Source organism: Bombina bombina, chromosome 1 (genome assembly GCF_027579735.1).
Source record: "Bombina bombina isolate aBomBom1 chromosome 1, aBomBom1.pri, whole genome shotgun sequence".
NCBI lineage: Eukaryota > Metazoa > Chordata > Amphibia > Anura > Bombinatoridae > Bombina > Bombina bombina.
This window is the reverse complement of record NC_069499.1, coordinates 1,052,047,177-1,052,067,817: the sequence shown is the minus strand read 5'-3', so window position 1 is coordinate 1,052,067,817 and position 20,641 is coordinate 1,052,047,177. Positions and strand designations below refer to the sequence as shown.

Sequence of the window (20,641 nt, the reverse complement as noted above, 5' to 3'; positions counted from 1 at the left end):
TACAGAATTTCAATGCAAAGGCCTCAGGTGCAGCAAAAAGAGTAGATATAAATCAAAGGGAAGCGCAACAATACAGGTCACTTTAATTGTGAATGTTTTTGAGTCTATCAGACACACTACTCAGGTACACTGTTTGTCTGAGGACGAGATTGATAGACTCGAAAACATTCACAATTAAAGTGACCTGTGTTGTTTCAAGACCTTTGGAGTGCGCTTCCCTTTGATTTATATATATATATGTATTAAAGATTGATACAGCACTCACTTTTCATCTCTCAGTTCAATCCAATTTCCTTATAGTGCACTTCACCATTTTAAATTCCGTATTTCTCCTCAAATTAATTTCAGTGACAATTCTGTTTCTTGAATAAAAAGTTCTTTATCGGAGTGACAAAGACTCAGGTACAAAGATAGCAAACAGCTAAATTTCAGGCTTACCTAGCCCTTATTCATGCTTAATTACTGCTTAAAGGTACATTCAACACCAAAATTGTTATTGTTTAAAAAGATAGATAACGCCTTTTCTACTCATTCCCCAGCTTTGCACAACCAACATTGTTACATTAATATACTTTATAACATTTAAAATTCAAAACTTCTGCCTGTTTCTAAGTTACTACAGACAGTCTCTTATCACATGCTTTTTTATTAGCTTTTCACAACAAGAGACTGCTAATCCATGTAGGCCATATAGATAACATTGTGCTCTCTCCCGTGGAGTTGTGGCTGACACTGCACTGATTGGCTAAAATGCAAGTCAATAGATAATAAACAAATAGTCCTGTAGTCAAAAGAGGCTTAGATACAAGGTAATTATAGAAGTTAGAAGTATATTAATATAACCATGTTGGCTGTACAAATCTGGAGAATGGGTAATAAAGGTATTATTTATGTTTTTAAACAATAACATTTTTGGAGTAGACTGTTCATTTAAATTTCACTTGTGTGTACAAAATTAAAGGGACATTATACACTCATTATTTCTTTGCATAAATATTTTGTAGATGATCTATTTATAAATATTTTTTTTTTTTAAATGTATAGCTTTGCTTATTTTTTAATAACATTGCTCTGATTTTCAGACTCCTAACCAAGCCCCAAAGTTTTATGAGAATACCGTCAGCTACCTACTCCAGCTTGCTCCTGTTTGTGTAAAGGGTCTTTTCATATGCAAAAGAAGGGGGAGGGGGGGAGTGTCTTATTTCCCACTTACAGTGGGCTTTCCAGCTACCTTTTCAACAGAGCTAAACTGAGCGCTTCAAAGTAAGTTTTTAAACAGTTTTATACTGGATTTTTATATCAGTATCTGTGCATCTTGATGAGTGTATACTGTCCCTTTAACTGTTTTAGCATACTCTCAAATGAGCACATTAATACAACATCGCCATCTAGTGGACACTTGCAAAATATATTACATTATATGTTTCTATATAATGACGACAATTTATAAAATACTATACTAATGAATTTTAATCAGTCCAAACATATTTCAAATACTATCAAATATTCATAAATATTTACAAAATAGATGTAAATTGTTATCTCGATTTAAAAACCCTCTCTGGATGGAAACAATATTTTAATTTGGAATTATTAAAATTCATTAGTATAGTATTTTATAAATTGTAGTCATTATATAGGTAGCATGCTGTAATATATTTTGCAATTGTCCACTAGATGGTGATGATGTATTAATGTGTTCATTTGAGAGTTTGCTAAAATAGTTAATTTTGTACACACTGGTGCTATTTAAGTAGTAGGTTACCTGAGCAATGTAGCATGAATAAGGGCTTGGTGAGCCTAAAACATAGCTGTTTGCTGTCTTTGCATCTGAGTCTTTGTCACTCCAATAAAGTACTTTTTATTTAAGAAACAGGGCTATCAACAACATTGATTTGATATATATATATATATATATATATATATATATATATATATATATATATATATATATATATATATATAATTCAATAGTAAGCACTCACTGGATTTAAACACAGCACACTTTTTTATTAGGCAGTGACGTTTCAGGGCATTCACCCCTTCTTCAGACAACCCAAAATGTGATTCAAACAGTATTAAATACCCAACAAGCCCCTCCCCCATCTCAGTTCAGCCAATCCAATAAATCAAATAAAATAAATAGGAGATGTTGATAATACATCATTAGTATACACATATATCATCAAAACATATATCATCAAACCAAAAAAACATCATATACATAAGTGTTTCATCATAAATAGTATGTTAGATGTGCACGATCTAGTAAAACCTAAATATATAGTGATACAGTAAAATGGTGACAGATTAAGAGTGGACAAGGAGCTACATCCAAAATATGCATTAATAATCATTAATCACCATCATCGGACAACAGACCAGGATTAACATATGTCAGGCACTATTAAACTATCATGGCTGCAGAACGGGAACATATAATCATAATAAAAGCAACATTCGGTATACACACAGTGGTTATTGAAAAGAATCACCCCCTTGAAAACAATCACATTTTGTTTATTTGCAGCCTGAAATAAAGACAGGCACAATTTTTGTTTATCCAGTTGTAATTACTCAGTGCAACTTATAACATCCAAGTGGAAGTTATAACACCAACATGTCAGGCAAAAATAAAGACAATTCAAAAACAGAATAACTGAGTTGTAAAAAGGATCACCTCCTTGTGTCAGTATTTTGTTGAATCGCCTTTTGCTTTAATTACAGCCTTTAGTCTGTTGGGTTATGTCTCTACTAACTTTGCACATCTAGACTGTACAATATTTGCACATTCTTCTTTGCAGAACTGCTCCAGTTCTGTTACATTTGATGGTGACCGTTTATGGACTGCAGTCTTCAAGTCATGCCACAGATATTCAATGGGGTTTAAGTCTGGGCTCTGACTAGGCCATGCAAGGACATTAACCTTTTTCTCCTTCAACCACTGTGTGGTCATTTTTGCTGTACTTTGGGTCATTGTCATGTTGGAAGGTAAACCTTCTTCCCAATGACAACTTCCTGGCAGAGGGCAGCAGATTTTCCTCAATAATTTGACGGTATTTTGCCCGATCCATTAGTCCGGACAAGTGCTTCAGTGCCTGCTGCAGAGAAACACCCCCATAATAGGATATTACCACCTCCATGATTTACTGTAGGTATGGTGTTATTTGGATGGTGAGCTGTATTGGATTTCCTCCATACATATTGTTTTGGTGTTGAGGCCACATAATTCAATTCTAGTCTCATCTGACCATAACACCTTTTTCCATTTGGCCTCAGAATCTCCTAGGTGTGTTATGGCAAAGATCAGATGTGACTGCATGTGGCCTTTCTTGAGGAGTGGCTTTTTTCTTGCAACACTCCCATACAAGCCACATTTGTTGAGAATTTGTGATATTGTTGTCACTGGCACACAATGACCACTCTTTGTCATAAATTCCTGCAACAGCTTAAGAGTTGCTGTAGGCCCCTTGGTAGCCTCTCTGACCAGTTACCTACTGGCCCTTTCATTCAGTTTGGAGCGACGTCCTGATCCAGAGAGGGTCTGTGTTGTACCAAATACCTTTCACTTCTTAATAATAGACTTCACTGTGCTTCTAGGCATTGATAAAGCCTTTGATATTTCCTTGTATCCATCTCCTGACTTGTGCCTGTCCAAAACATTATCCTGGAGATCTTTTGACAGTGTCTTGCCACCCATAGTTGATTGTTTGCTTCAGTGTCACTACCAGGGACTTAGATGCTCCAGGAAAGCTCTTTTCATGCTGAGCTAACCAATATGCCCACAGCTGATCACAGTTGAAGGTCAGATGGCTTTGTGTGTGCCGTTGAGAAGGTGATTAGCTACACCTGATTGAGTTTACAAGTAATTTTAGGAGGGGTGGTCCTTTTTCCAACTCAGTGATTCTGTTTTTGAATTGTCTTTATTTTTGCTTGACATGTTGGTGTTATATATTTTACATGGATGTTATAAGTTGCACTGAGTAATTACAACTAGATAAACAAAAATTGTGTCTGTCTTTATTTCAGGCTGCAAATAAACAAAATGTGATTGTTTTCAAGGGGGTGATTCTTTTCCATACCCACTGTATATATATATATATATATATATATATATATATATATATATATATATATATATATATATATATATATATATGTTCCCACAAAAACAGAAACCAAGCAGGATTTTTCAAATCAAAGAGTCAAATTTATTGACGTTTCGGGGAATAAAACTCCCCTTCTTCAGAACATACAGTGTACATACAAAACTGTGCTTAAATACAGTGATACAACAAACAGAACCTCCTTCTTCCTGTCAAAAAAGCGCCAAAAATTACATAATTTCCAGTATAGTTACAAGTGAACTCGGAAGTTAACAACCTTCACATCCGGTATTATCATTTAACATGATACTCAAACAAATGTGCAGAAAAAACATTCATAACATCATTAATAGGTTGTCATCATATTTACAAACTCATCAGTGTTAGATACATCCTTATAATGTGCCTAAAATAATTATGTGCTTACAATCATATGTGCGGTCTCTAACCATCAATCTCCCATACCGTGGGACCGGAAGTTATGTCACTTCCGGTTCCGGTCCTGCCGGCATAGCGTCATATCTGACGTCACTTCCGTACTATTTGTATACAAACACATATACTTACTAGTTTGCTTCAAAAGTCCTGCACATCCTTCCATACAATTTTCTAAATAAACTAAATAGCATCAGCACAATTTCTTCACTGAAAACTCTATTTTAGTGACATGAGAACAAAACGCAGACAGCTACCTTTCGGGCCTAAATAGCTCTTAATAATTCTATGTGGGCCTGACATGTAACTGTCTGAACATTACATAATAAAATTCAAAACAGATGTTTTGAAAGTTTAAAACTAATAATATCATTAGATTGTTAGCTTAGCTATATAGAGAATTAACCATTTTGTGTAGCAAAATAAATAGCTTCTAACAGTAACAGTACATTATAAAAAGTTGCTACATTTCAGCCAACATCAAAAGTTTGCTAAGTAATTTAGTTTTATAAAGTTAGTAAAAAACAACAACATTTAAATAATATAAAATATTAAGATATTTTAATGCATTGTTAAAGGGACACAAAGTCTGAGCTTCTGGATTAGTTATAGTTTAGTTGTATACAACATATTAACAGTGGAGCTTTTTAAATTCTACTTAAATTAAATAAAGTCTGATGTGAAGAGGAAACGTATTATTAAAAGATAGAGGGCTAGATTACAAGTGGCTGGTTATTGCTACAGCAAGCTTGTATGTGTGTTCCCATAGACCGCAATGTAAACATATATGTATATACACATATTAACACATAAATATATATGTACACAAAATGATAAATGAGCACTAAGGTATAAGGTTCAATTGAAAGGTAAAGTATATGATACAAAGATAATAATGCCCAGAACCAAGGTGTACTCCAGAATAGACACCTCAAAATAATAATAAAAATAAAAATAAATGTCTCCGCACTAACAAGGAGTCAGTATGCAAATAAAGGTCATATCTAGTCATATCTAGTCATATGTATGCTGAAGTGAAAAAATATCTATTTTAATATATAATAGTGAGAATACATATATAATTCACAATTCTGCAAGGATGCAAATACATAGTAAAAAACAGCAATAGACGTCAGTCCATGACATAAAAGGAGCCAAGCCCTTGTCAAGAGTGTCCAGTTTTAGACAACATGTGCCTTCCGAGTATAGGTAAACTGTAAACTTGAATATAGATGCAACAGGGTTATATGCAAGTGTTTAGAAATGCAAAGCTTTTAAGCAAGCAGATTGATTTAGCAGGTCATACAAAAGGATTGCCTTGTTAGAAGCATAGGGTTAATGTAAGTACCGATGTCCTCAACAAAAATTCCACGTGTAAGGAGTAATACCGGCACTTAAGGACAACAGTCCGCCAGTAAGTATGCAGTCGCAATAGGTCAGAAAGAAAAGAACAAACTCCGCTCTATGAGTGATCTCACCCAGCCCTCCGGGAATTTATGCACAAGTAATCTTCCTCTTCAGAACAGTATGCCATCCAGACTACAAGTAGTACCCTTCCTTTGAAAGAGACACCACTTCACATACAAGGCATCCCAAAAGTATCACAGCCGTTTCAAAGGTCCGGCTTGCATCGGCTCAATCTGGCGTCTGATGTCACACACACAGGCGATGTGTTTCAGGCTCCGCCCTTCCACTTGGCCTGTTGATCCAGGCTGCCACTCATCTATTTGAAGCAAATCTCAGGAGATGAAGTATGCCATCTAGTGGCTGACACTCATAATGAGATTGTAAGGGGTTGTTCATATGATTTTATCCGGAAGAACAATCCACAGCAGAGCTTATGTTCATTTTGCAAAAGGCAATTATTCAGCAAACACCTTACATGAGCTTAAGTGTGTACAATACATCATCTTATAAATAAAAACAGAAAAGCAACTTCTATATAATAATGAACATTAATAAAACTATAAATGTTGAAATTGAAAAACATTATCCTAAAAATAATAAAAAATAATAATGAAGAAAGAGAGGAGTACATACACCAGATACCTTCACTTTGTATGTAATTCTTGTATGTTAGTAATAATATAGAAACCTATTTCCTAAGGTCTATATTGAAATAGTGATTTAACTACTCCTATCTAACCAAATAAGATCACACTCAATCTCAAACGAGATTAGAATGTACTAAATTAAAAATACAAAAAGATTTGGGTTAACTCCACCTGAAATTACTGTTGAACCACAGTCCCTATAAGAAGGTGCCCCATACAATCTCCCTCTTTAAACCAAAGGGGATCAAAGAGTCCAATTTTTGGATCCATAGTGCTTCATTTTTAAACAGCAATTTTCGCCTGTTACCTTCTCTTCTCAGAGGACCTACACCATCCACTACCTGAAACTTCAATTGATTCTTATTGTGTCCATACAGTGTAAAATGGTGGGAGACTGGGGCAGTCTTATGTTGCCTAATTCTATCTTTTATGCATTTTGTTGTTTCTCCAACATATGCCAAGTCACATGAGCATTTAATTACGTAAACAACAAATTGTGACTCAGAAGTGTAGTGACCTCTAGTGGGCAGACGCTTCCCAGATCTAGGATGAGTTACGTGTTACCTGTTTGAATCCAATTGCACTGTGCACAATTATTGCAAGGGAAGGTTCCATTTAATATAGCTGGACTATCCTGAGCAGTACTTCATCTCATGAGTTTTGCTTCAAATATACGACTGGCAGCCTGGATCAACAGTCCAAGTGGAAGGGCGGAGCCCAAAATGCATGTCGCCTGTGTGTGTGATGTCAGACGACAGACTGAGCCGATGCAAGTGGGACCTTGGAAACGACTGTGATACTTTTGGGATGCCTTGTATGTGAAGCGGTGTCTATTTCAACGGAAGGATACTACTTGTAGTCTGGATGGCATACTGTGCTGATGAGGAGGATCACTTGTGCATAAATTCCCAGAGGACTGGGTAAGATCGCTCATAGAGCGGAGTTTGTTCCTTTTTTTTCTGACCCATTGTGACTGCATACTTACTGGCGGACTGTTGTCCTTAAGTGCCGGTATTACTCCTTATACCTTGCACGTGAAATTTATGCTGAGGACATCGGTACTTACATTAACCCTATGCTTCTAACAAGGCAATCCTTTTGCATGAACTGCTTAATCAATCTGCTTAAAAGCTTTGCATTTCTAAACGCGTGCATATAACCCTGCTGCATCTATATTCAAGTTTACAGTTTGCCTATACTCGGAAGGCACATGTTGCCTAAAACTGGACACTCTTGACAAGGGCTTGGCTCATTTTATGTCATGGACTGATGTACATTAGAGTTTTATATGTTTGGGACACCCAGTGATACTGTTTTTTACTATGTTTTTGCCCCCTTGCAGAATTGTGCATTATATATGTATTATGTGCTAAAATAAAAAGCAGTGGTTTATACTTAAATTGTTTTTCATAAGTCATTGGAATATGCATTATTAATCTTTTTAAAATTACTTCACCTTTAATTTTATTTTTATTTTTTATTTCATGTGTGCAGTGTCTATTAATTCCTGTCACAGACCCTCAAAGGGGCTGGGGTATCTACAGGAAGACAAACCAATAGTTTTCCTTTTAAGTATTGCTGGGAGACATCAACTCTAGTTGCAGGCAGTTTATAGCCCATGCTCAGTAAAGGACTTTGCTGTAAAAAAGAATATGACTGTAAAACTTAAGTTTTGTAATGTCTGCTGGCTTACCTCCAAAAAACACATTAGTAATTCATTTGCTGGGTTTTTTTAACACAATCTGTGAAAATTTGCTGATATATGTTATTCTAAGTATTACTGACTTTTTTTTTCTATTTAAAAGTTTAATGAATTTTAAAAGAATGTCAGATTAAATCAAGAGGACAGCAGAGGCATTATGTTCACAAGCATCAATATGACTCTCATTTTGTGCCTTCTTATTTATGGATTTTAAAGACTTCTTATAGTTTTTCCTAATAAAACCTTCTTACTAATTTGAAATATCAACAAAGATGTTTACAATGTGGATAAAATGTGTCTGGAAATGAAAATTTTATAGTTATAAATAAGATTAATAATAGATAAAAGTAATATCATGGAAGGACAAATACCCAGAAACATTTCACTTGCCAAGATAATCATTACTGCGTTATCTTTTTACAGTTTATAACAAAGCATTCTGTTTGTATAGCTAGAGTTTGTTCTGTATTGTTAAGGTAAATGAATAGCAAAAAAGGGTAATAGGCTATTGTGAAGAAATGCTGATATTCAAACAATGGTAAAGCAGACTATATTATAGGATAAGTATAAATAAAGTGTAACTGATAAAATAGATATATATCTTAGTCTTTATTCTAAAGAAATCTAAAAGAAACTTTCTGCTAAAACTAATGGAAATATGTGTGTGCCTCATTTTGAGGACAAATATGTCTTATAGGAACAGTAAGGTGAAAATTAAACTTTAATGATTCCGTTTAGAGTAAGCCTGGGTAGGCTGGTAGGAGCTTAGGCATACAGTCTATGGCAGCAGTGTTTGAAACCAGGGCTGGATTGGGCAGCCTGGATACCGGGGAAAATCCCGGTGGGCTACAGCTCAGCTGGGCTGGCTCAGCTGCTGCAGTAGAAGAGAGCAGCAATTAAGAATTAATTATAAGTAAAACATTTTTATTAGCAAATTTTTTGATGCAATATTTTGCTATTGATTGCGCTAGGCCGCTAGTTGTTCTGTTGCACTAAGTTAGTAGTATAGGCTAAGGCACACTAGACTGTGTCTAGTTCTAAGTCAGTTCACTTCTTATCTATCTAATAACCAATAACCAGCCGCAACGCAAGCGCAACCTACCGCAAGCCAATCAGAGTCTCAGCTCAGTCTGTCACTGGATGAGGCCAGGGAAATGCAATTGCGTGGGTTGGCCTGGCCGGCTTGAACGTCACTGACTTGTCTTCACTAATCGTCACTCATCGTCTCACACACGTGACAGACAGTCATGACTGGTGGGAGCGTCAGCGAGCCTAGTACTTGGAGGTCAGTCCACTTGGGGTCACGTGTGGGAAGGACGGACGATCCCGGCCAGCAACGCAGAGGCAGATAAGTTAACACTAGTGAACACCACCAGCTGAGCTAGTTACCGTGCCACTTCATACATTTAACAGTAAGTGAGTGTTCAGATTTTTTCTTTATAAAAGTTAAAAAAAAAAACTTAAGAAAAGGTTAGGTATGTATGTGTATTAATTCATTATCTTAATTAAAAATAGTGACTCAGTTTAGGGGAAATTGTCAAAGCGGCAGCAGTGTCTCCGGCCTGTGTGCATCTACCCTCACCCAGCAATATATATGTGGTAAGACTAGAGGCGGCCGGGCTCTACATTGATTGATTTTAAAGATGTGGGGTGTGTGGCACTAGCAGAACTGGGTCATACATTGCCGCTCGTGGTTAGTTACATGGCCAAAAGAGTTTCCTTAAAGGGGGTGGGGCTGGGCCGGTCTATACAAATTTCCAGGGCCGGTCTGATTTCCCAGTCCGGCCCTGTTTGAAACTACGTATAACATTGCTATAAACAATTTTGCAAACACTGCTGTCAGATGGTTAGAGACACGTGTACACTCCTGAGCTAACCCAGGTTTACTCTTTAACAAAGGATAACAAGAACTAAGCAGACTAGAAGTAAATTGGAAAGTTGTTTAAAATGTCATGCTCTATCCAAGCCATTAAAGTTTAATTTTGACTTTACTGTCCCTTTAATATTGTGCAATAGATGAAACAACAGTTAACATTTATGCATCCAAACATTTGTCATTCAAAATGAAATGGTTAATCCAATGTTAAGGCAAATTATTTGATCACAACTAAATTTTGCCCAACATTAATTTTAAAGAACACCTGCTAAATTCCCCAGACTAATTCCCCTAATTGACATTATATTCTGCACATTCAAGAGTCCCTATGACAATTATCCGTTTAAGTGATTCTGATATTGGGAATCTGCTTTGTGAGTCATGGCAACCTGCATATCTTTTTTCAATAGTAGACATCTAAATTAGATTACATTAGAAAATATAAATTGCAGAACCAACATAAACACATATTTAGAGATGTATATGTATGTATGTGTTAAAACCCTTTGCCTGCCTTTTTTTTCTAGCACACGAGACCTCATATGTTTGAACATTTATTACTTTTTTGTGTAACTTTGTTTTTAATAATTTTTATTAGATGGTGTTATTGTAACACCATAACTGTACTGTAACTGTATTTCTTGATGTGTTTTGTGCAACTTTTTTGTTTTGCGAAACTGTTAACCAGAGCTCTGAGGACGCGATAATCATTCTAGCGTAAATCTTTACTTTCAACTTGTTAAACGAGAGATAAACCTGTTTATATACACTGAAGTATAGCTTGATGGTATAAATTGCCACATGGGAGCCTTGTCAAAAACACAATTGCTTATTAGTGGGTTAACCCAGATGATTGTGTATAGGCATGTATTTTAACAACAAAACATCCCTAGAGTAGGATGAAAGGAAAGATATGCCTCTAAACACAAATGGTATGAATATAGAGAGATGAATAAAATTAAAATATAACTTTTAATATAAACATGTAAAATAACAGCCACATGCAGGTGGATGCCAAGTTAGCTACCCGCAAACACTTAAATTCTGGTGAAATTCTATATGCTGGGATCAAAATTCATATATTGTCATTTAATGTATGTGGGAGAGTGCTTGGTGTATACTTGTTTTGATAACAAACCCCCGATGTGGACCCCAGTGCGGATCAGGTCCGCCAGACCTTGCTGAATATGGAGAGCAATACGCTCTCCGTATTCAGCGTTGCACCAGCAGCTCACAAGAGCCGCCAGCAGGGGGGTGTCAATCAACCCGATCGTACTCGATCGGGTTGATTTGATTTCCGGCGATGTCTGTCCGCCTGCTCAGAGCAGGAGGACAGGGTTATGGAGCAGCGGTCTTTGTGACCACTGCTTCATAACTGCGGTTTCTGGCGAGTCTGCAGGCTCACCAGAACCACGGAACATCAAGCTCCATTCAGAGCTTGATTGATAGGCCCCATGGTAACACTTAAAGGGACATAAAACCCAAAATTGTTCTGTCATGATTCATATAGAGAATACAATTTTAAACAACTTACCGGTTTACTTCTATTATTTAATGTGCTTCCTTCTCTTGTTATCCTTTGCTGAAAGGTTTATCTAGGCAAGCTCAGGAGAGGCAGATAACCTAGGTTCTAGCTGCTGATTGTTGGCTGAATATACAGTATATACCGGTTGTTATTGGCTCACCCATGTGTTCAGTTAGAAACCATTAGTGTTATGCTGCTCCTTCAACAAATGATACCAAGAGAATGAAACAGATTAGATAATAGAAGTAAATTAGAAAGTTGTTTAAAAATGTATTCTCTATCTGAATCATGAAAGAAACATTTTTGGTTTCATGTCCCTTTAAGATTTTTTGTTTTCTGTAGAAACCACCATCGGAGGCCAAGTTTTCATTGAGGTGGTAAAGTTTGGAAACTGGTGGTAGCTTAAAAAATCTCCATAAAAATCTCAATGGAAACTAGGCCTAAGTAGGCATTCTATGCTCTCAAAGGGCAAGATTAGAAGTTGCACGGGAAATCAGTTGCGAAAACACAGCGCGCGTTTGGGGTTGCGAAGTTGAAAAAAACTTATTTTGTGCGCACATTAAGCTAAGTAATGCAAACAGCCAAATTGCATGCGCGTTCATGTATTCCCCATAGAAGTCAATGGAGAAGACAAAAACCCTTATATGTTGTGCAAAGCCCTTGACTTATTCTCCATGAAAAGTGTACGTGACAAAGTGCAATATGTTCTATTTATTTATAAATAAATATTTCTCTATATATGTGATGATTTTTGGACAGATATATCTATTTATAGCGAGATATGTATATGAATATATATGTCTATACTGTATATCTCAAGATCTGTATATATACGATTATCTCTGAAAATTCCTCTGAGATATTGTTTAATGTGCATGAGATTGTAATGTAAAATATTTTCATTATCTCCATAGTTAAACATATCAATATAAATCCTTGTTTCTCTGTTTGTGTACGTATGTCAATGTAAAATCCTTAACACCCAAGATCTCCTATCTTTGAGCCCTTATAACTTTTGTGTGCAATATTTTTTAAAAAATAATTTTTATTAGACAGTGTTAATATGAGTGTAACTGTACTTAGTAATGTATTTCGGAAGTGTTTCATGAAACTTTTATGTTGCGCAAAACTCTTTGAGCGCGGAAAGGATTGTTTCTCAGAAATTGAAATAGCTGTGCAATGGAAATTGATTGCAAAAAGACTGTATTGTGCACAAAAAACGCATGACTTGTAATCTTCTCAAAATATGTAAGTGGCCAAATATTTGTGACATTTTTCTACATCTTTGTCATATTGGATTTATTCATCATCTTTAAAGGGACATGTAACTCAAGTTTTTTCTTTTGTGATTCAGACAGAGGAGCCGAATTATCAAGCAAATGGAGCTTGATGCCCCTCTCTAAAGACCGCTGCTCCATAACTGATCCGCTGCCTCTGAGGCTCCGGTCTGCAATTCGCACAATCCTATACAATCTGGCTGATTGACACCCCTGGCGGCGAATCTGTAGGGGGCGGCATTCCACAAGCAGTTCATACACTGTCGGCATTCATCGATGTCTGTCGGATATGATCTGCTGAGTGGATTATGTCAGACAGACCGAAGATAAATCGCCCCCAGAGCATGCAATTTTAAACAACTTTCCAATTTACTTCTATTATCTAATTTGTTTCATTGTCTTGGTATCCTTTGTTGATAATCATACCAAGGAGGCTCAGAAGCAGCTATGCACTACAGAAAACTAGCTGCTGCTTGGTGACTGCACCTATATGCTTATTGTCATTGGCTCATGCAGTGTGTTCAGTGAACCCCCTGTTGAGCATTACTGTTCCTTAAACCAAAGAAACCAAGAGAATGAAGCTAATTTGATAATAGAAGCAAATTGGAAAGTTGTTTGTTCTATCAGGATCATGAAATAATTTTTTGGGGTTTCATGTCCCTTTAAGCAAATCTATTTCTATGTTATATTACAATTAAAATAGGTTCATCTTATTAACATCATAAAAAATATTATATGGGTTGTACCATATAATAAAATAGTTATACATATTTTAGAATACCTGGTTGATGAAAGTCTGGTGACAGTTCTCTGGCCATGGTTCTCGCTATACTGGATTCGCTATTTGCTGCTTGAGCAGCCTGCTCTGCTCCTTCCGCTTTGGCTTTAGCATGAGTTGTCCTATAGAAACCAGAAAATAGCAGAAACATTATATAACTGTAAAATAGGTTTTATCTTAAATGCAATGGCCTAGATTACAAGTGGAGGGCGATAGTCTAGGTTATAAATGGAGCGCAATAGTCTAGATTATAACTGGAGTGTATTAGTCTAGATTACAAGTGTAGCGCAATAGTCCAGTGGAGCGCAGTAGTCTACACTAAAAGTGGAGCACAATAGTCTAGATTATAAACGCAACGTAACAGTCTAGATTACACGTGTAGAGCAGTGGTCTGGACTACAAGTGGAGCGTAATAGGCTAGTTTATAAGTGGAGCGCAATATTCTAGATTTGAAGTGGAGTCAGTAGCCTAGACCAGTGTTTCTCAATCGCTGCCCTCAAGTACCCCTAACAGGACAGGTTTTTATTACAGTTAAACTAGAGCACAGGTTAAATAATCAGCTGATGGGTAAGAGCAGATTAGTTACCATCAGCTGATTATTTCACAAAAGCAATTTTAATACACCCCATACTTATAATAAGCTAGATTACAAGTGGAGCACTAATTTATTGCGCACTATAAATAACCAGCCATTACAAGGGAATGGTTATTGCTACCGCAAACTTATGGTAGCAATTAGCGGTTATAAAATTAACCAGAGATTAGATCTCTGGTTAATTTTATAAATGTGCCCCAAATGCCCCCAAAATACAGTAACGTGTATTTTATTTAAAAATAAAAATTGTAGCATTTTTATTTTTTAATAAAATAACTGCACCAGTCAGTTTTTGGGGGATAAAGTTAGTGGGTGTGGGTTGTTAGAAAATAAATGGCACTGAAAAGTGCCTTTACATTGCGGTCTATGTGTGTTCCCAGTAAATATATATGTATATGCTTATATATCTATATATTTATGTGTTAATATGTATATATACACGTATTAACACATATATATATATGTATATAAGCATGTACATATATATTTACAATTTGCTGCCATTGCTGCGCTACTTACCCCCTTCGCAGTGCTTTGGTTCTGTGCCGTATATGACGGCATCAGAACGAGGCTCCCATTGGAGCCTATGGAACGCCAACTTTTGTGAGTGCAATGCTTACCAGCAATGCGAACGTGAGCTTGTGTTACATTGCTTTCAACTTGTAATACCAGCACATATTAGCGTGCGCTGGTATTACTCAGTGGGGCGCAAATATTGCTTTCACAAAAGCGATATTTAGTGTTCGACTTGTAATCTGGCCAAATGTGTCGGCTATACTTTCAATGGTAAACAATAGTAGTGCTCTCATTGCACCTGTATCACAAGTTGCTTTTGAAAACCAGGTATTAACTGTTATCTTTTGCTATTATGCATTCAGAAATATCAAAGGTGTACGGAAAAGAGTGTTACCAAAACTCAACTACTTGAGCGGAAGTTTTGTGCTCCATTGGTTTTCACTAGAGCATTTTGTAACATGAAACTTAGTGTGGTACTCATAGAAATCTGCAAGCGGAGTAGATTTTACTTGAGAGTATTAGTTCTTAGTATTATTTTATCTGCAGAACAATAGAATGGGAAATATTCCTATTTTCGGGTTATACTGCAAATGAGAATATGTGATCGTGTTTGCGCGAGAGTGTGGTGTTAGGTTTTATCCACTGTTTTCTCCATTGACTTCTATGGGGGAACACGTGAATGTGTACACGATATTCTAAGTTTGGATATTTGCACTAGTTAGGTTACCGTGAGAGTGAAAACAGTATAAATTCAACTCATTATACAAGCACAACCGGATGAGCGCAAAAAAGCTTACTTCTAGCGCAATTAAAGCGTGAGTGTTAATTTACGCTCCACTCGTATTCTAGCCCTTTATCTGATTGTGTATTTATGAGTCTAACATTTTATTTTAATGTATTTATGTTGAGCTTGATGCAATTTTTTATTTAGCTCTAACCTTTCACGCAAGATCTTCAGTCACGCTAACCCAACAAGCACAAATTTCAACTTGTAATATGCATGCAAGTTAGCTTTGGGTGCAATATTTCAACTTTAGCATGCCATTTGCTATCTAGCCCAAAGACAGACAGGAAAATGAGCACAAAACCACTCTAAGGGTAAAAGTTTTAATGTTCACATAAAAAGCACAATGTAAAAACAGACATAAAAGATCTAAGAACAAAATGTGCACTGAAACAATATCACCATGTAGTCCTTCTCGGCAGCAAGCTATGAGTTTATTCCTAGGTCTGCTGTTTAAATCTTGCAGTGTCAATGTGTGATCACAAATTTGTAAGTTCCAAGTGAGTGGAAACAACGCTAAGGGGGATATTTATCAAAGTGTCAACTGATAACACTCTGGAATCCCCCGTTGTATTTGATAAAAGATTGATCCGCCGTAGTTAACAAAGCGTCAAGATCATCAAATGTTGAAATGTGTGACGAAATATACGCTCCCGCAATCTCAATCTGATGCAGATCGATGCTTGCGTCATTACAGATGTTTTGAATTCAGATTTTACCCTTTTTTTTTTTTTGCCTTTTCACAATTTATTAAACATTTAACAGCTACGCTTGGTTTTCAAACCGCCACCCTTGAGGCCACAAATGCCATAGAAATCAAAGGGAGTCTGAAAACACAGAAAGCTTATGTTCGATGCTGCAAGAGAATGAAGCATATTACATAATAAAAGTAAATTAGAAACTATAAAAATTGTATACCCTTTCTAAATCAAACAATATTATTGCTCCACATTTGGTGCACATGTTTGTCTCTCATTACAAAGCAAGGGGACAATATTATTTCTCCAAATTTGGAGCAAAGTTTTGCCCCAAACGTGTTGCACTAATTGATATAGAGATAAAAATGAAATCAATGACTTCCGATGGGCGGCACATCAAGATGGCAGCAGGGTATTGAAGCTCTGATAAAATCATATTGCAGCCTAAATCTAATGCCATCCACGCCTCTCTTGACAATTTTTTGTATGTCTACAACACTAACTATTGTGGATAGAGAACCAGACATCTTCTCTTCCCCGGAAGGCACATTGAAGGATAATCAAGGGACATAGCTACAGTGTCTTTGAACCTCCAAGATGGACTCTCTCATTAAGGAACTGAAAGCTACATTCTTACCTCATTTGGAAAATCTTATGAAGTCCTGCCAGACACTTCATGAAGAGATTCGTTCCCTTCAGGGACCACACTTACCGATAATCATCGATCCTGTACATGGCAACGTGGATCCCCAATCCTTGAACTCCGCTTGGCACCACTCTTCTTTGGACACAGCATGGCCAGGCAGCAATGGATCTGATGCAGGAGATGGCTCAGAGCAGCTTTTTGATTCCGGTATACCCTCCTTGTTGGAAGATGGCTCTCACCATAGATTGGGATCAAGGCTGAGGGAGAACCTCAACGCAGTTCCCGAAATGCACAGTAAGGCAGCACACGTGTGGAAAACAGGAGATTTGAACCTTACTTGGCGCCACATGGACATTTTGAAACCGCAAGATCACCAGGGACCGCATGGCCGGACAGCAATGGATCTGACACAGGAGATGGCTCAGAGCAGCTTTTTGATTCCGGTATACCCTCCTTGTTGGAAGATGGCTCTCACCATAGATTGGGATCAAGGCTGAGGGAGAACCTCAACGCAGTTCCCGAAATGCTCAGTAAGGCAGCACACGTGTGGAAAACAGGAGATTTGAACCTTACTTGGCGCCACATGGACATTTTGAAACCGCAAGATCGCCAGGGAGTAATTTTGATCCGGGGTTCAATGGCGCAGGTTACCAATGCTGGATGTAAGAAGAAGGGGGAAAACCTCATAGTACTTCCAAATGCACAAGGAAATTGTCTGCTCAGCCTCAGCGTAATCAAGTGGGGGTAGGATGAGCCATATCTACTGCTCTTATAATATGCAGCATGGCGCTAAGGAACTGCATCCTCATCCCTCTTCCCCACAGTAGATAGATGTCTGTGCTGTAGTTACCTATTTGATTTGATTTGATTTTTTGTTTATGATAATATTGTCTAGTTTCGATTTAACTGTAAAATATCCAGCATCTTTAAATAACCTTACATATTTGTTCAATCCCATCTTGTAAGTATATCTGTTAGACAGCAGATGCCCTAATTTGTTTTATACTTGGCTATGTTGTGTGTTGCTGTTGTATATGTCGTTTGTTTTAGTTTTATTATTTTTATTTCTGCTCCCTAATTGACAAAATACGTAAGGTAGCTGGTGGCTTGTAATTACACATTTCCGCAAAACTGTACTCATTATAGGCAGAATTAGACAATCAACATGTATTCTTCAATATCTGTATGTAATTCAGTAGAAAACGGTTACTTATTCTCAATAAGTCCCATCACCCTGTTAAAATCGTATTATGGCTATCTCATATGTACCCTGGTTATCCCCAATAACGTGGTCTCTTGCACGCATTATAAACCACTTGCAGTGCAATCTATACTCGACAGTCGCAATTTACTTTCATTATAATTTAGCTTCACCCACATCTTTTAGCAAAAGTATATTCAGGCTGACAGTACGAGTAGTGCCAATATTACTTTCTATAGGCACATCTAGGGAACTAAAACATCCCTGCAAGCACCCATTCAAACACTAATTTATATAGGTTATTTCATTCTAAATGGATTGGGCTCTCACATATCATATCATTTATATCTCCACATTTAACTGCTAGACCACTGTTTGTTAAGGATAAACTATACACAGGATAATTCATTAATAGAATCGGACATACCTCTTTAAGAGCGCTATTATCAATTAAGCTTTGGCAGGCCCATTGTTTAATTAAATGCATAAACTTGTGTATCTTGCATTACTGTGTAGCATATATATTTTAATTTTGCCTATATATATAATGGGGATGGCATACCTATGAAATCTCTGGGTCAATTAGGGTTGTGTTTAGATTATATATTTAGCTTGGTTGAGTTGTTTTGTTTATTATTATATATATAAAAAAAAAAGAAACATGGGTTATACATGAACTGATATCTGACTAACCGGATAACGCTCTTCTTACAAGGACTTCTCTATTTTGAGCATTATCGAAGGACTATAATAATTGCTATATATAGAAGACAGAAACAAAATCTGCAGCCTTCTTCGATACCCGCGGTAATAACGGTACTGTGGCTACTGATATATGTAATGCTTATTTCAGATGCGTGTTGAGCATTGTCTATAATTATCATCTGTGTATGTATACAATTGTCTAGCTGTACCTGTGTTTCTTTAATAAAAAGAATTGTAAAAAAAAATCAATACACACCATAATATAGCTAACTTCTTATTTATTTTTTTGATAAATCTATTTGCATCATGTATAAGGCATATGATACAAGTCCCACTCTCCACTTCACACCAAATTTGACGCAACATTTTTCGCACCAATTATGAAGCAATCTCCTAAACAACCCACACACTAGAGAATTTTTCAACCGCTTTTGATTAGAATATGCATAATCACATGATTTATGACATCAGCCAATCTGATTCAAATATACATTTTAAACTATCACTAACGAATCAAAATGCTCAAAACTTGTGTCATTGATCACTCATCAGAACTTGTAATTGACATTTGTTACATTGTGTATTATACTTAGAAAGTATGTACATGTGAAATTAGTATTAAAGATAAGCATTGATGCTGACATTAGGACACACAGTGTAATATTTTAGACAATGATTTTAAAATTTTAATGATGTTTGATTCAATGTATCAAAGGGATAGCCCACTTAACATTAAACTGTCATGAATCAGATACAGCAGAAATTAAAATCACCTCTTTACTGTCATGCTATTTTCAGTGTATTTCTTCATTCTCTTGAAAAAAAATTTCAGTATGAAATGTCATCTTATATGCCAGCCCATTTTGTAACGCCTGTGTAGGGGTGGTTTTTAAAACTAGATTGCAATCAGGAGGGGTTACACAGGTACAGAGAGAAACTGGCCCAGCTCTTAAAATATCTATTGATTGCAAATAAATACATATGATATCCTGAATACATGTTATATTCGCAATTATTCCTGCTCAGAGTAATAATACATTTACACCATATACATATAGTGATATAAATAAACACAGAGATATGAAAGACAACATTGTTTAGAACAAAAAAAATAATTTAGGGACATGTAAATATGTTTGCAAAAGATTTCTGACATAGGACATATATATATACTGTATATATATATATATATATATATATATATACACACAAGTATGTGTAAAGATATATGTATGAATTCTAGCATTAATAATCATTTATAAAAAAAAAAAATGAGATAAAAGCATATCATGAATTCTAGAAATACAAATACACATTAATTTATGTGAAATTATCATATAACAGATTTTTTTGTACAACAGATAAATATAAAAATAAATTTCTATTAGATTTCTTGGACATTAACAGATGAAAAATAAAAGATTATCTTTAGAGAAATGTGCTTGTTCATGGACAGTAATGAAATGGTATAAATAAAGTTGGGAAAAAACAGAATAACCGCAACATCGATGACTGTTAGTTAACAACAGTCCGATAATCATTGCGCAGTATTTGACGCGTGTGTTTTTGACTGGTTTTTTTTATAAATAATTGCATCGTATGCAGATCCGCGTCAGCAATGTCTGGTGAGTGTATTGACACTGGCAAATGCACCGAGATTAACGCTTTGATAAATATCCCCCTAAGTCTGGTCGTAACCAGAGGAAACGCATTGAGGATTCAGTGGGTCCTATTCGACACAAG

At 36.2% G+C, this 20,641-nt stretch overlaps 1 protein-coding gene across 1 annotated transcript in view; it reads right to left on the bottom strand.

The window, feature by feature from the left end:
- JPH2 (junctophilin 2) overlaps positions 1–20,641 on the bottom strand; it is a 223,990-nt gene that overhangs the window by 14,331 nt on the left and 189,018 nt on the right. The window contains exon 3 of the mRNA XM_053689809.1: positions 13,757–13,875. Coding sequence (XP_053545784.1) covers positions 13,757–13,875 — 119 coding nt within the window. The remainder of the gene's footprint in view (positions 1–13,756; positions 13,876–20,641) is intronic.